General features: G+C 45.9%; 1 protein-coding gene across 1 annotated transcript in view; it reads left to right on the forward strand.

Annotated features, from left to right (window-relative positions):
• The first annotated feature begins 8,509 nt into the window (after nucleotides 1–8,509).
• Nucleotides 8,510–16,176, forward strand: part of TMF1 (TATA element modulatory factor 1) — a 44,675-nt gene continuing 37,008 nt past the window's right edge. The window contains exons 1-4 of the mRNA XM_061618668.1: nucleotides 8,510–8,926; nucleotides 12,146–13,365; nucleotides 14,638–14,741; nucleotides 15,556–15,682. Of these exons, the coding sequence (XP_061474652.1) occupies nucleotides 8,767–8,926; nucleotides 12,146–13,365; nucleotides 14,638–14,741; nucleotides 15,556–15,682 (1,611 nt within the window). The 5' untranslated portion in view covers nucleotides 8,510–8,766. The remainder of the gene's footprint in view (nucleotides 8,927–12,145; nucleotides 13,366–14,637; nucleotides 14,742–15,555; nucleotides 15,683–16,176) is intronic.

Consider the following 16,176-nt stretch of genomic DNA (forward strand, 5'->3'; position numbering starts at 1 on the left):
TAGGAGCAGCCACTGAGAAGGCCCTAACTCGCGTCCCCACCAATCGCACTTGCGAGGGTGTTGGGACTGAGAGAAGGGCCTCTCCTGAAGATCTCAGGGCCCAGGCAGGCTCATACAGAGAGATACGGTCTGACAAATAGCCTGGACCTGGGCCGTATAGGGCTTTAAAGGTCAAAACCAGCACTTTGAATTGTGACCAGAAACAAACTGGCAGCCAGTGGAGCTGTTGTAACAAGGGAGTTGTATGGTCCCTGTAACCAGCTCGTTAACACTCTGGCTGCAGGTCTTTGTACCAGTTTAAGTTTCCGAACAGTTTTCAAAGGCAGCCCCACGTACAGCGCATTACAGTAGTCTAAACGGGATGTAACTAAGGCATGCATCACCATAGTCAAATCAGGCATTTCCAGGAATGGGCACAGCTGGCGCACCAGTCTTAAATGGGCGAAGGCATTCCTGGCAACGGCCGAGACCTGGGCATCCAAGTTCAGAGCTGAGTCCAGGAGCAGACCCAAACTGCGAACCTGTGTCTTCAGGGGGAGTGTAACCCCATCCAGCACAGGTTGAATCCCTATTCCCTGATCTGCCCTTCGACTGACCAGGAGCACCTCTGTCTTGTCTGGATTTAGTTTCAATTTGTTCGCCCTCATCTAGTCCATCACTGATGCCAGGCACTGGTTCAGGACCAGGACAGCTTCCTTGGCTTTAGGTGGAAAGGAGAAATAGAGTTGAGTGTCATCCGCATACTGATGGCACCGAACCCCAAACCCCCGGACAACCTCTCCCAGCGGTTTCATATAGATGTTGAATAACCGAGTCTTCCGCCAACGTCGCTCAAGTCCCCGTTTTATTCGTTTCATTGCCACCAGTTCCCTGGTAAACCAGGGAGCTGGTTTGGCTCCACTCCGTAAGAGGGGACGCTCAGGAGCAATCGTGTCCACCGCCCTGGTCATTTCCCCATTCCAGAGGTCAACCAGGGCTTCAACAGAATCACCTGCCACGGTGACAGGAAAATCCCCAAGAGCCATCAGAAAACCATCCGGATCCATCAGCCTCCTGGGGCAGACCATCCTAATCGGTCCCCCACCCCTGCAGAGGTTCTGAGTCCCAGTAAGTCTAAACCCAACCAGGTAGTGATCTGTCCATGACAACGGAACTATAGAAAGTTCCTCCACACCAAGATCACCATCATCCAATCCAACACAGAAAACAAGGTCCAAAGTGTGACCAGCGACATGAGTGGGGCCAGATAATACTTGGGACAGACCCATGGTTGCCATGGAGGCCATGAAATCCTGAGCCACTCCCGACAGAGCAGTCTTGGCATGAATGTTGAAGTCACCCAATACCACAAGCCGAGGGGACTCCAACACCAACCCCGAGACTACCCCAGTTAGCTCAGGAAGGGAGACTGTTGAGCAGCGGGGTGGGCGGTACACCAACAGAATCCCTATTCTGTCCTGGCCACCCAACTTCAAATATACACATTTGAACCCCGAAGACTGTGGGAGAGGGCACCTGGTCAGGGGGATGGCATCACGATAGACTACTGCAACTCCACCTCCCCGTCCCCCCGGTCTCGCCTGCTGCTGCACAGAGAAACCTGGTGGGCAAAGCTGGGAGAGATTAACCCCCCCAGCTTCATCCAACCAGGTCTCCGTGATACAAGCCAGGTCGGCATGCTCATCCAGGATCAAATCCTAAATGGCCATCGTTTTGCCATTCACTGACCTGGCATTCACAAGCAGCATTTTCAACCCGGGGGAGCTGCCACCTCGGCTATCCAGACTATTTGAATGGGGAGACAATTTGGGGGCAACCAACACCCTGTTGCACTTCCATCTCCCCCGATGACATAATTGCCTCCCCACTCCATATCTCCCTCTGCCCTCCACAACATTAATGGCAGCCCCTTGGTTCCCCAGGTCTGTAACGCAAAAAACATCTATCATCCATGATATGATTCTGGATGAGTGTGCAGACCTGGTGTGTATTACGGAAACCTGGTTGGACGAGGCCTCAGCACCCATTCTTGGGGCCATGTGTCCACCAGGTTTCCATTATGCGCAGCAACCGAGAGTCGGAAGGCGGGGAGGTGGTGTGGCAGTCATCTACCGGGAGTCTCTGGTCTTCACCAGGCCTCCGCTCCCAAGGACCAAGTTTGTTGACTGCATGTACTGGAGGTTGGGCCCAAAGGGCAGTTTAGGGATCCTGCTTGTGTACCGCCCGCCCCGCTGCACGGCAGACTCCCTGACCGAGCTGCTTGAGGTGGTCTCGGATGTACGAACGCTGTCCCCAGAATTGTTAGTATTGGGAGACTTCAACGTGCATGCCGAGACCACTCTCATTGGAGCCCCTCGGGATTTCCTAGAAACCATGGCTTCTTAGGAACTGTGCCTTAGTAATACTGAGCCCACACATGTAGCCGGTCATGCTCTCGACCTTGTATTTGTCCTGGGAGTGGAGGGGAGTGGTCTGAAGTTGGGGGCTATTTCTTCCACCCCCATGTCATGGTCAGACCACTATCTGGTGAACTTTGTTCTCTCAATGCCACACACCCTCCGCAGGGGCAAAGGACCTATTAAAATGGTCCGCCCCAGGCGCCTGATGGATCCTGATGGATTCCTGACTGCCCTTGGGGAATGGGAACCTGCTGAAGGTCGCCTGGTCGAAACACTGGTGACGGAATGGAATGAGGGAATCACCAGTGCATTAGACCAGGTGGCTCTGAAACGTCCTCTCCCCCTGAATAGAACTCAGACAGCACCGTGGTACACACCATGGTTGCGTAGTCTGAGACAGGAGGTGAGACGACTAGAACGCCGGTGGCGGAAATCCCGTTCTGAAGATGTCCGAACACAGGTTAGAGCAGCAATAGCTGCCTACCAGGTGGCAACAAAGGCAACAAAGAAGGATTTCTTTGCTGCCTCTATTGCATCCGCAGAGTGCTGTCCCAGGAAGCTGTTCCAGGTGGTCCGAAGCCTGGTCGGTCCAGTCGCTCAGGAACCCCTGGAACATTCTAAGGCTTCCTGTGACAAATTGGCAAAGCACTTTGTGGATAAAGTCGAACATCTAAAGAACTCGATTCCGTACGCCGTGGATGCGGTAGATGATCCTGAGTTGGCCAGCTGCAATCCGGTTTCATGGGATCTGTTTCGGCCTCTTCCTTCTGAGGATGTGGACAAGGTACTTTCAACTGTAAAGCCTACCACCTGTCTGACTGATCCTGGCCCATCATGGTTCCTTGTGAACTGTAAAGAAAGATTGGGCGAAGGGATTAGGGCGGTGGTAAATGCATCCTTGAAGGAGGGTGTAATGCCACCGGCCCTCAAGGAGGCAATTGTAAGACCTATCTTGAAAAAGTCCTCCTTGGATCCCCAAGTTTTGAACAACTTTTGCCCTATTTCGAATTTACCATTCTTGGGCAAGATCATTGAGCGAGTGGTGGCAAATCAGCTGTCAGCACACTTGGAGGAAGCGGATTATTTGGATCCATACCAATCGGGTTTCAGGACTGGACATGGTACTGAAACAGCCTTGATCGCTTTGGTTGATGATATGAGGAGGGCTATGGATAGGGGAGAATTCACCTTCCTTGTCCTCCTGGATCTCTCAGCGGCTTTTGATACCGTTGACCACGGTATCCTGTTAGATCGCCTGGGAGGGTTGGGAATAGGAGGCACTGTTTTACAGTGGTTCCGTTCCTTTCTCTCTGACAGGCATCAACAGGTAGCATTGGGGGATGAGATTTCAGACCCTTGGCCTCTCACTTGTGGAGTGCCACAGGGTTCTATTCTCTCTCCCATGCTATTTAACATCTATTTAAAACCGCTGGGTGGTATCATCAGGAGATTTGGGCTGCGGTGTCACCAATATGCTGATGACACGCAGCTCTATCTCTTGTTTAAATCTTCACCGGAGTTGGCTGTAGAGACCTTGTCCAAGTGCCTGGAATCCGTGAGTGGATGGATGGGAAGAAACAGGTTGAAGCTCAATCCTGATAAAACCGAGGTACTGCTTGTGGATGACAGGGGAAAGTTGGGTATTGTTGACCTGGAACTCAATGGGGTAAGATTGCCCCTGAAGGATCAGGTCCGCAGCCTCGGGGTTATTCTTGACTCCAAGCTGTCCATGGAGGCTCAGATTTCGGCAGTGAGCTAGGCAGCTTGGTATCAGTTACACCTGATACGGAGGCTGCAACCCTACCTCCCTGCTCATCAGCTCCCACTGGTAGTGCATGCACTGGTCACCTCTCGACTGGACTACTGCAATGCGCTCTACGTGGGGCTATCCTTGAAAACGACCCAGAAACTACAGCTGGTACAAAATGCGGCGGCCCGTTTACTTACAAATAGCCGCCGCCGTGATCACATTACGCCGGTGTTAGTTCATCTACACTGGCTTCCAGTTGTTTTCCGGGCCCAATTCAAGGTGTTGGTATTAACCTTTAAAGCCCTATACGGTCTCGGCCCAGTTTACCTGAAGGAGCACCTCCAGTACCACCAACTTAGCCGCCTGACTAGATCAGCCACGCAGGGCCTTCTCTCAGTACCACCAACGAAAACAGCTAGGTTGGTGGGAACTAGGGAGAGGGCATTTTCAGTGGCGGCCCCCACTCTCTGGAACTCCCTCCCGTTCGATCTTCGACATGCCCCTTCCCTGGATGCATTCCGCCGAGCATTAAAAACCTGGCTCTTTGGACAGGCCTTCGGGACCTCCGGGGTGGGCTAAGCTTTTATCACTATTACTGAATGCCCGTTGTTTACATACTGTTTTATGCTGTAATTTATCCTTTATTGTCGACTGTATTGTATTGCTATGTATTTTAAATCGTATTTTAAATTGTATTTTACTGGAATTTAATTGTGTACGTCGCCTAGAGTGGCCTTGGCCAGATAGGTGACACAAAAATTAAATTATTATTATTATTATTATTATTATTCCCCTACCCACTTATGTTGAAAGCACATCCTTCCTATATAGCAGGCAAGCTATACTCTTAAAACCAACACACTACACCAACAGGCAGGTGTCAAACACATAAAAAAAAAAAACCCTTCCCACCGCACTAACTTCCAAAATAATAATAATAAAATAAAATAAAATAAAAAAAATAAAAACAAACCCTCCCCTCGTACACCTCCAAGATAGCTCCCCCAAAGGCAACCCTCCTTTAATGTTGCCCCATTAAGAGACGAACAGTCATCGGATAGATAGATGGTAAAGGGGCAAAGCAACAGAGTCAGGCCTCGGTCCTAGTCCTGCCAGGAGCAGGAAAACCTGATAAAAAGCCGAGGTCCAGGCAGCAATAACACAATACCCCGGGGGCTAAAATCCTTGTCCGAAGCTCCAATTGTCGCAGCCAAGCACAGCACTTGCTAGAAGAATCTCAAGTTGGACAAAGTAGGACTCTCGACGGACGGTTCAATAGAGTCCTGTAAAGGTGGGATAAATGCTCTTCCGTGAAAGTGTTCCTGGGGGAGAATGCCTCACCCCAACTAATGTATCAAAATAACCTGGAACTTTGCTCCAGTCCTAGATATCCCTTCCCTAGCTCTCGACTAGGGTTGTCGCTGGTCTTAAAATGCTCGTCAAGCTGGAAAAGACACTTGAGCCTGCAACTACTAGGTTGTTAAGCTGTTGAACACGTAGCTGCTGAGGTCGCAAATGGTTAAGCCAGCTGTAAATCTGGCCGGCAATACTAGCTGGCAGGCTCATTGAAATACTGCAAGGGCGTGAGTCTGCAAAGATGTAAGTCTGAGTCTGAGTCTACAAAAGAGTAAAACTCAAACTGAAATTCCAAAAAGAAGTCAAACAATAAACACAACAGCAGTAATTTCAGCTACAGCCATCTCTCATCACAAAGTGTTCTTAAGCAACACTTAATAGATATTCTTAAGCGACCTTTCGTTGATGCAGGCTGCATCTAGAGGCATCAGCTAAAACAGTTGTTCCAGATATCAAGGCTGAGTACTCTGGGCAGAGGTCCAAAGAATATACTCCTCCAAAACACTTCCACGGCAACAAGATAATATATATAATAGCGTGCCCGTCTTCTTCCTTGATTAATTATAACAGCTGGGAGGGGGCACCTAAAAGCCCAACACCTCCAGGACTCAAAACGCTAAACACCCAGCACAACTCCTTGCCAGGTGAGTACAAACACTCCAGAATTAAACTAGAAAGATGTTCCCAAAAACTGTTTCTTTGCAATAGGAGTGTAGTCGGGGTAACAGCTAAGAATAAACAGTTATCAGAAACTTATCAGGGAAGTATACTTGTCTGTGGTCTTCATGTTATTACAGCAGAGCACGGAAACCTGCTCCTCCCTGTAGGAATTCTTCTACATAACCTCCAGACTGTGCCTTAGTCTCTTCCTGGTTATTTTGATACCTTGTGTCTGTGTGTATAGGTAATTCCCAACCCCCCTGAAGCCTCTTGCCTATGAAGCTCACAGCTCTGGGTTGCTCTGTGGTACTGGATGTTGAGACAATATCTCTTCCTTCACCGCTGCCACCATTCGATACTATTCTTCAGCCTTGGTTACTCTGCCTCCCCCTGGGTCTGTGCCCCCCAGCTGAGGAATCAGGCTTTAAGTAAACCAAGAAAATATTTATTGTTAACACTAAGAATAACAAGATTACTTATAGATTTCATTGACAAGCATATGGTTTCATATATGTTTCTCTTATGTTCCTAATTCCTACTATTTGCCTCAGAACTCCCAATCCAATATCTCAACAGCCACCTCTTACACTCCACATCAACCTCCCTGTCCACAACCTCCCTGTCCACAACCACCCTGTCCAACCCCCACCATCCAACCCCCACCACCACTCAACTGTCATCCTCTCATTTATACCTTCAGCCATTCAAACACACAGCCAATCATCATCCAGCATACTACACCCCATGTACTCCCCCTTCTCACTCACTCCACTTACCATATTTCCTATAATAATCCTGCACTTACCATATTTACATTACATTCACATACAGGAACATCACAGGCACCCCGTTACTTATTTTTTTCCGCATCTTTTTGTCCATTTTGGTTGTGCATAGATGTCCTCATCCATGCCCTGCGCCCAGCAGAAACTCTAGGCCAGGTGGGGTGCAGTGGCATCTCATAGAGGACACCCTCCCCTTTCCTGGGGTGTATGATTTGTCCTGGCCCAGAGCAGATTTAGGGGTGGACACCCCCAGTTACTCATATTTTTCTGCATGTTTTTTCTATTTTGATTGTGCGCAGATGCCCTCATCCGTGCTCTGCGTCTAGTAGAAGCTCTGAGCCAAGCAGGATGCACTGGCATCTTATAGAGGACACCCTCCCCTTTCCTGGGGTGTATGATTTGTCCTGGCCCAGAGCAGATTTAGGGGTGGACACCCCCAGTTACTTATTTTTTTCTGCGTGTTTTTGTCCATTTTGGTTGTGCGTAGATGCCCTTATCCGTGCCCTGCGCCCAGCACAAGCTCTGGGCCAGACGGGAAGCAGTGGCATCTCATAGAGGACACCCTCCCCTTTCCTGGGGTGGATGATTTGTCCTGGCCCAGAACAGATTTTGGGGTGGGCATCCTCCGTTACTTAATTTTTATGACGTTATAACATCAATATGCATTTATGAGCATTCCAGAAGCCTGATGATTTTGATTGAATAAATTTGTTGTTATTCTTGACGGGGAGAGTCCCCAGATCACAGCAATATATGATACGGCGTACCCGACCTCATATTTTGGGGTTCAAATACATGTTAACTTTGCTTTACAGCAGCTGTAGCTGTCAACTTTTCTTCTTTTTGTGTTTGGAACTTTCAAGCAAATAAGGAACTGGGAACTGCTGCCCTAGGCTCCTGCTGGGAGGAAGGGCGGGATATAAATCAAATGATATATAAATAAATAAACAAACAAACTAGGAACCAACTTCAGCGTTGTATCCAAAAGGAAACCAAATGCAATATTTGTTTGCAGAAACGTACAAAGGAGGGTAAGTGAGAGATGCGCCATACTAAGTATTTATTTATTTTTATTATTTTATTTATATCCCGCCCTTCCTCCCAGCAGGAAGAGTGCTGGACTACGACCTGGGAGACCAGGGTTCAAATCCCCACACAGCCATGAAGCTCACTGGGTGACCTTGGGCCAGTCACTGCCTCTCAGCCTCAGAGGAAAGCAATGGTAAAACCTCCTCTGAATACTGCTTACCATGAAAGCCCTATTCATAGGGTCCCCATAAGTCGGAATCGACTCGGACGCAGTCCATTTTCAAGCAAATTTTATCAGTTTAGTCAGTCTTGCATGGGAGTTGTAAGCAGCCAATTTTGCCCCTCGAGCTTGGTAGAAAGCCTAGGGAAGGGAAGGCGAACAGTTTCCCCGCACAAGGTAAGAATCGCGACGTTGACCTCTTAGCGCACGACGACACGTGAGGAGCAAACGCTTCGGCTAATAACAGGCCTGCTTCGCCCTATAATGACTGACGCTCTTAGCCGCTATGGAAACAACATTTGGCGTCACGTGGGCAGCGTCGGCTTGTTTTGCTACGTGGAAGAAGGAAGACCTTGGCGCATGCGCAGCAGGGCCGGCTCTCCTGCCTGGCAAGCTGCTCTATCCGGGTTCATCATTTCTCTCATGGCTGTCGATGTACGGCGGGGAGCGGGTTGTGGCAACAGCTACGGATAAGGGAAGAAGGAGGAAGAAAGAAGGCGAAGCGACCAAGCCATCGGTCGGTCGGTCGGTCGGTCGGTGCCGGCTTAGGGCCGGTGGAGGAGGGCGATGAGTTGGTTCAACGCCTCGCAGCTCTCGACCTTTGCCAAGCAGGCTCTGTCGCAGGCGCAGAAGTCCATCGACCGGGTGCTGGACATTCAGGCCGAAGAGGAGGAGGAAAGCAAGGGGGGACATGTCGGAAGCGCCCAGTCCCGGCCGGGAGAAGCTGGTAGGTGGTGTGGAAGACGGTATGGAGGAGGAAGCAGAAGAAGGAAAAGGGATCTTCTCGCCTCAGCCCCTCACCGTGATATCCAGGCTAGGCTGGTGCTGAGGTTATCTCTGCGCCCCCTCCCCGATTCTCATTCATTGTCCCACACACAAGCACAGCGTGAAGGAGCAAGTGAGGCATGTCTCTCCATCTGCCTAACTGGTGTGGCCGCTCCACTTTCTTGCCTTAGGTCATTCTTTTCTCTTTGCCCCCTCCCCCACTCTCTTGTTTTCAGGGACTTCCACTTAGTTGTTAAGGTTGCACTGCTCTGGTGTATGCTTCTTTTTGAGTAAGGTCCATTGGATTGCAGTGTTACTTTGGAATAAACATGGCTAGAATCGTGCTGCAAGTCATTCTCTATGTAACAATTTGCTATTCAGACTGTAACTGGGCACATGTATATAATTTATACACTTCCTCTCTGTAAGTCAATGAAAAGATAGAAAGCAATATGAAATTAAAAAACCCTGTATTGTGTCCTCACACCTTCCTGTTCCCATACTCGCTATACTATCCACTCTCTTAGTTGCACAGTCACACACATTGTGGCATTTAGCTTCTCTCTTGACCTGTTGTTTCATTGTTTTCCATAGACATATTCAGTTTTTTTTAGTTACCTGCTTCCACTATTTCCTTCATAGTCTTTATTAACGAGTTTATTTGAAGTTATTTATTGTCCTGCCCCATTCCAAGAGATCAGGACAAGTGGGTTAGTGGCAGTTCACAGAAAGACATTTGTGCTGTATTTGCATTGTGAAATAATCTGCCCTGTTCTTGTTTTTCCACAGTGTACTTCATACTTTCTCTATCACACTTGTTTATATACTTTGCTGAGCACTGTCTTAACATCCCATTCATGCCTGTGTTAGTCTCATCTTCTGCATAAGATCACATTTGGCTGGCCTGTGTTAATAATTTCAGTATAACCATGATGCTGTGACTTTGTTATTACAATAACCAGTCCCAGAGGGGCTTTCAACTTGTTTTTCTCAAACAGCAGTTTGCCATGCTACATGGGTGAAACTGGAATGGGTCAAAGTATTGACAAGCTAGAAAAAGCCAATTTAAGTCATCCGATACCAGTGTAGCTGTGTGATTAAATTTAATGTTGTGATCTTTGGAATGAATCCTTATGAATTAGAATGTGGTTCTCCCTCACAGAAACTTGGACTCTTTCTCCAGTTCACATGTCGAGCCGCTTTTCTGACTGTTGCTTCCTTCGTTTATCTCTACAAGTTACTTAGAGCCTAATTATACAATAGTAGTTGCCACCAAACACCCCTCTGGTATCTCTCCCAAGTAACATTTGGCAAAAGAAATTTTTCTAATTTCTTTGTGTTCAGCACTTCCTGCTCTTGTTTGTTGCTGCCTGCTGCATACAGGGGATGAGCATTAAATATGGTGCCTCATGCATCTTATTTATCTAATTTTACTGGTGGGGATATGGGTTGGCAGCAGCGACACACGTTGTGGGAAAGACAATTAAGTCTTCAGTTCCATCTTTCTCTTGCATACCTAACATGTCACTGTCACATTTTCCTTTCCAACAGCATAATGCTGTTACTCTCCATGAGCACCGCTACCCTTCACCTGCCCATTCACACATCATAATCTCCTACGTAGATATGGCCTGATAAAAAGTATAGAGCTACCTTCCACAACTGGTGCTCTGCAGATATTTTTGATTACAACTCCCATCATCCCTGTCTAATGGACATGCTGGCTGGGACTGATGGGAATTGGTAGTTCAAAACATCTGGAGGGCACCAGGTTGAAGAAGGCTGGTGTACAGCTGTGATATCTGAAATGAGGGTTGTTTACATCCTTTCTGTAGTATGGTGGTGATCTGAAGTCGGGGACATTGTTCTTTTCTGGTTTATTTTTAAAATGTTTCATATAAATAATGCACCTTTTAGAGCCAAGGCCACACAAGGAGGTTTCCATCATGTACATTTAGAATCACAATATGTAATAAAAATAGAAAAGGGAGCATGCCTTTCTCTGGCAGTCTTCCTGTTTCACCTCGTCCTTGCATATCTTTCAGGGAGTTTACTCAAGCCTTTTACCAACCCTCATTCAGGGTGCAAGAGTTTGTTACGCTTGTTTCAATATGTTTGTGCATGGCTATGCCACTTTAATTATTGTGGGTTTATGATCTTGGAATGATAGTTCTTGTAGACTTGGATTCATATCCTTAGTTATTTTCCTTTTTTTCTTGGATTGATAACCTTTTTTTCCCTTTTCACACCCCTGTCCCCACATTCTATTTGCACACTTCTTCATAATGTATTTACTTTACAATTTTCCTTGTGCTGTTTCCTCCTTGCATCACCTTTATTTGTTGATTATCTGAAAAGACTTTCATCTCTTCACTCACCCTAAGCAAAGACATTCATTTAGATACAGGTTATGCCCAAAATCCAGAGCACCACATGAATAATTCTGTTCATTCAGTGGGTCTGTTTTCAAAAGTTATTTTTAATGCGGCATTGGGAGGACAAAGAAGAAAGTCTAAAAGTGTTACTGATCATGCAGGTGCTCTTGTGTGTAAAAATGCTTTCTGGGTTGTAGTCTTTATCTTTTTAGTATGTCGGGTGATTAAACATAAACCTTTGCCTAGGACTTTCCAAAGACCACACTACTTATTCTGTTTGCTTTATAGCTGAGTGTTATTCCTAACCTTGTGCACTGGAGCCAATAGAATGTTGTCAGCTGCCTGTACATTTTGTTCATGTGGCAACACCAAAAAGAGTATTGGCCACTTATAATTTAAGTCTGGCTTCCCCCATTGTAACCCCATTGTTATAGTGCCAAGCATGAGCGTGCTACTGTATTAAAACAACGCACAACTTTGGCTATCTGCTATCAAGATATCAGTGTGGTATGGTTTATAGTGCAGAAGTGCCCCACTTTGATCCATATCTAAAACATGGTAGGTTCTTCATTGAGGGGAGGTTATGCTCAGCCTTGAGAAACCTTCCATCCCTGTGTGGAGACACAAAGTGGGATAAGTAGGCCATAGGTACACCAAAGATGTGTCAGCAAAGGCTGTATTGTCAACGTGTGTTTATGCATAAAGATGAAAAAAGAATTAAAAATACTTATCTAAATATTTGTGAAGTCTGTACAATGTGTTTAACTTTTAAAAGTTGATTTTCTTTTTTCCTCATTTTGTGGTAGGAACAAACTCGCTTACAAGTGGAGGATGGGATACTTCTACCTGGGGAACAAATGCAGATACAGAATCTCAAAGTCAGCCAATATCATCTCCTACAGCCATCACCAAACCTGTTAGGAGGACTGTGGTAGATGAATCGGAAAACTTCTTCAGTGCCTTTCTCCCACCAACAGATGTTCAGAGTATTCAGCAAAGTCCAGTGGTGTCTAAGCCACCCACCAAATCGCAGCGACCCAAAGAAGTCAGAAGCACACTAGAGGAAACTCTGCATGCTGACCTGCCAGAAACAGAAGGAAAAGGTATCTCTGCCATTTCATCCGTGGAATTGAAAAACTTCAGCAATTCCCAGGAGCAGTTAGAAGAAACTAATTCAGTACTTAATTTTGAAGACAAGCATGATGAAAACAACGCTAAAGACACTGGTGAAAAGGCATCTCAACATCTCAAGGTAGCTGAATCCACTGCTATTGTGAAAGCAAGTTCAGGAAGTGATGGACCCAATCATGTGCCTGACTCTGCTCGACCTCTGCCTGCAGAGACAAAGAACATAGGTTTGGAAACTAAAGAGCAAAAAAGCGAGGATCGGCAAAGCAATACACCTTCACCTCCAATTAGCACTTTCTCCTCAGGGACATCCACAACTAGCGATATTGAAGTTTTGGACCATGAAAGTGTAATTAGTGAGAGTTCAGTAAGCTCAAGGCAAGAAGCTGCCGATTCGAAAGCTAGTCTTCATCTGATGCAAACTTCCTTTCAGCTTTTATCAGCATCTGCTTGCACAGAATACAACCGTCTTGATGACTTTCAGAAATTGACTGAGAGTTGCTGCTCTTCTGATGCTTTTGAAAGGATAGACTCATTTAGTGTGCAATCTTTAGACAGTCGGAGTGTAAGCGAAATAAACTCAGATGATGAATTGTCAGGCAGGGCATGTGTTTCAGCATCTGTCACCCTCAGCCCTTCAACACTAAAAAGTGAAGAGGCTGAACCTGTAAAAAGCAAGACAGGCCAAATCGTAAATGAGAGTCTTGTGCTACTCACAGAAGAAACAGAAATGGAGGAAAGTGGGCGAAGTGCAACCCCTGTTAACTCTGAGCAACCAGATGTCTTGGCTGTTTCGGTTCAAACTGATGGACAGACCCAGAAAGAGGTGGTGGTGGTACATTGGCCCAATGCTGAAAAGCTGTCCAATGCAGAGTGTGAAAAAGAAGAACTTTGCAAGGTAACACCATTATTGACCTTCCAAATGTCTTTCTGCTGCCCTCTTGAGCTGGTTGTTTGCTTATTCGGGTTTGAGACAAGAGGTGCAGTTGGGTTCTTTGGTCAGATTGCTGATGACAGCTTAGTTAAAGGCCGGTTTGTGTTTCATACTTTGGGTGGAACTTGCTGGTTTTTGTGCATTTTTGCACATCTCTACTTAATATGAATACATGGTAGGGGAGAACAAGGAGAAGAGGTCAAGTGTGTGCAGAAGGATGAATGATGTATAAGTAGTTTGATAGTAAACTAAACAATTAGAATCCTGTGGATTAAATCATAACAGTTATAAGTGGTACAATTGCTTCAACTGTTCTCAAGAGTTCTTCCTGGGCTCAAGTTGCAGGAAGCCAGATTTCGACTGGACGTCAGGAAAAACTTCCTAACTGTTAGAGCCATACAACAATGGAACCAATTACCTAGAGAGGTAGTGGGCTCTCCGACACTGGAGGCATTCAAGAGGCAGCTGGACAGCCATCTGCCGGGAATGCTTTGATTTGGATTCCTGCATTGAGCAGGACTTAATGGCCTTATAGGCCCCTTCCAACTCTACTATTCTATGATTCTGTGAAATGTGCTTGTTTAAAATCCAAGTCAAATTATCTATCTTTGAAAATTTTTCCATTGGAAATAAATATGGGGCAATATCTAATGGTGTCTGTCCACTTGCAAAACAGAAAACTACTTGTGCAGTGGGACATCTCCTCTCTTCCCCCTTCAGCCCTCTCTCTGCACACCCCTAAAACTGCTCCAATTGAGAGATCCCTACCTGATTTATTACATTTTATTAACATTTCCTCCAAAGAGGTCATGGAGATGTGCATGTTCCTCTTATGGCTCCACTTTATCCTCACAACAACCCTCCCTGTGAGATAGGTTAGGCTGAGAGAGTGACTAGGCCAGGGTCACCCAGTGGGCTTCATGGTTGAGTGGAGATTTAAACATGGAGCTTTCCAGACTTCATCTGACACTCTCAACCACAACCCATCACCATACTTCTGTATACTGTGGTCAGTTGTTGATAATGAACAAAGCAACACTTAAAATAGATGGCAATGAACTAGTACCATTTGGGAAAGGCTAAAAAGACCCATAGCATATATGATGTGCAATGTCTTTTCTTGCTTAAGAAAATACTTGAGAGGAACTTTGGGCTTTGCTTCCACAATGCTGCCCAGAGAGTTCTTACAGCCGTTTTATCAGTGTTCTCAGCTCCTGTCTTTCAAATTTTCTTCAGATTATTGATTCACTGACGGAAAAAGTGGAGATGAGGGAAACTCGGCTATTAAATGTCAGTAAAGAGAAGGCATGCCTAGAAGAAGCTTATGATAACCTTAAAGAGTAAGTTTCAGTTAACAGCATTCATGTTGAGGTTGTTCAGATCATGTGAAAACATTGTGATCCCTTTGTTTTAAATGCATTCGGTTGACCTTTTGTATAATGTAGCTTTTTGTGTAAGCTAAATAGGCTGCTCATTTACATGCTTGAATAGGGTTATTGGATATCAGTGATTAGTTTGGAACTGAGTGAAATCAACCTTAATCATTGACTAATCAATTTAGCCACAAGATGATTTTGATCACACCTCCAGTGCTTCTCCATGAACTGTCTCAACAAGGAGCATGGTTCTAGGGCAGCCTTTCCCAACCAGTGTGCCTCCAGATGTTGTTGGACTACAACTCCCATCAGCCTCAGACAGCATTGCCAATGGTCAGGAAAGATGGGAATTGTGGTCCAACAACATCTGGAGGCACACTGGTTGGGAAAGGCTGTTCTAGGGACTTAATATGGGCTGAGCTCCATAGTAATGAAAGACGAACATGATGGGGAAAAACTTGTCTATGTGAGCTCCTGGACAGGCTCTGTTGCATTAATGGAGCTCATCAGATACGAATGCTTGTTTCAGCACTTTTGAGGTGGGTGGAGGAACCAAAAAAAGCAACAGCCAAACAAATTCTTGTGACATCCATCATTCTGTTCATATTTTTCATGCACAGTTTTTCTTCAAATAAAAGGTTACAGAATTGTTGTCTTTGCTTGTCTCAGGAGGAGAAGGTCTTGTGTGTGAGAGACGATGTAACTTTGTAAGCATAAATTTTGCTTGCCATTTCAAATGTCAGGCACAGTTATAGTGATGCAAATGTTTTCTATTTAGTGAAATCTTCAAAATGAAAGAAGAGAACAGTAGCATTTCATCTCTTAAAGAGGAGTTTGCTCAGCGAATAGCAGATGCAGAGAAAAAGGTTCAGCTAGCATGCAAAGAGAGAGATACAGCAAAAAAGGTAACTAAACTATGTGTGAATTATATTTCATTTTTATAATGCTACTCTGAGATTTCTTTGAATCAACCCATAAGGCCTGGCCTGACAAAGTTACAAGAAACTGATGTGGATTTTGTTAGGACAAATGCCTGACACTAATGTGTAATTCCAGCATAACTCCAGAGTGAACTGTATATTAATTCAAAAGTGATGAACACATTCTAGGATAAGAGTTCTTATCTTTTATAATGACATGCCTCTTTAAAAAGTTGTTCTGGCAAGAATTGCTATCTAAGCCACAGACCTTAAATTCTGCTGAGAAGAATTCTTCCACATCCTTTTTAATATGAATAGAAGATACCTTGAGGGAGGGAAAAGGAGTCACCATCCTGAAAGCCATGGAAGGAGTGTTTCTCCTTCTGCCCAGCAGCAGCCTATGAGTGATGCTTGTAGATAGGTTGGGGGCCCCATGGGCACTCCTGCTGAAGGGACAGCCTACCTCACTGCCGACCCGT

This window comes from Rhineura floridana, chromosome 3 (assembly GCF_030035675.1).
Source record: "Rhineura floridana isolate rRhiFlo1 chromosome 3, rRhiFlo1.hap2, whole genome shotgun sequence".
NCBI lineage: Eukaryota > Metazoa > Chordata > Lepidosauria > Squamata > Rhineuridae > Rhineura > Rhineura floridana.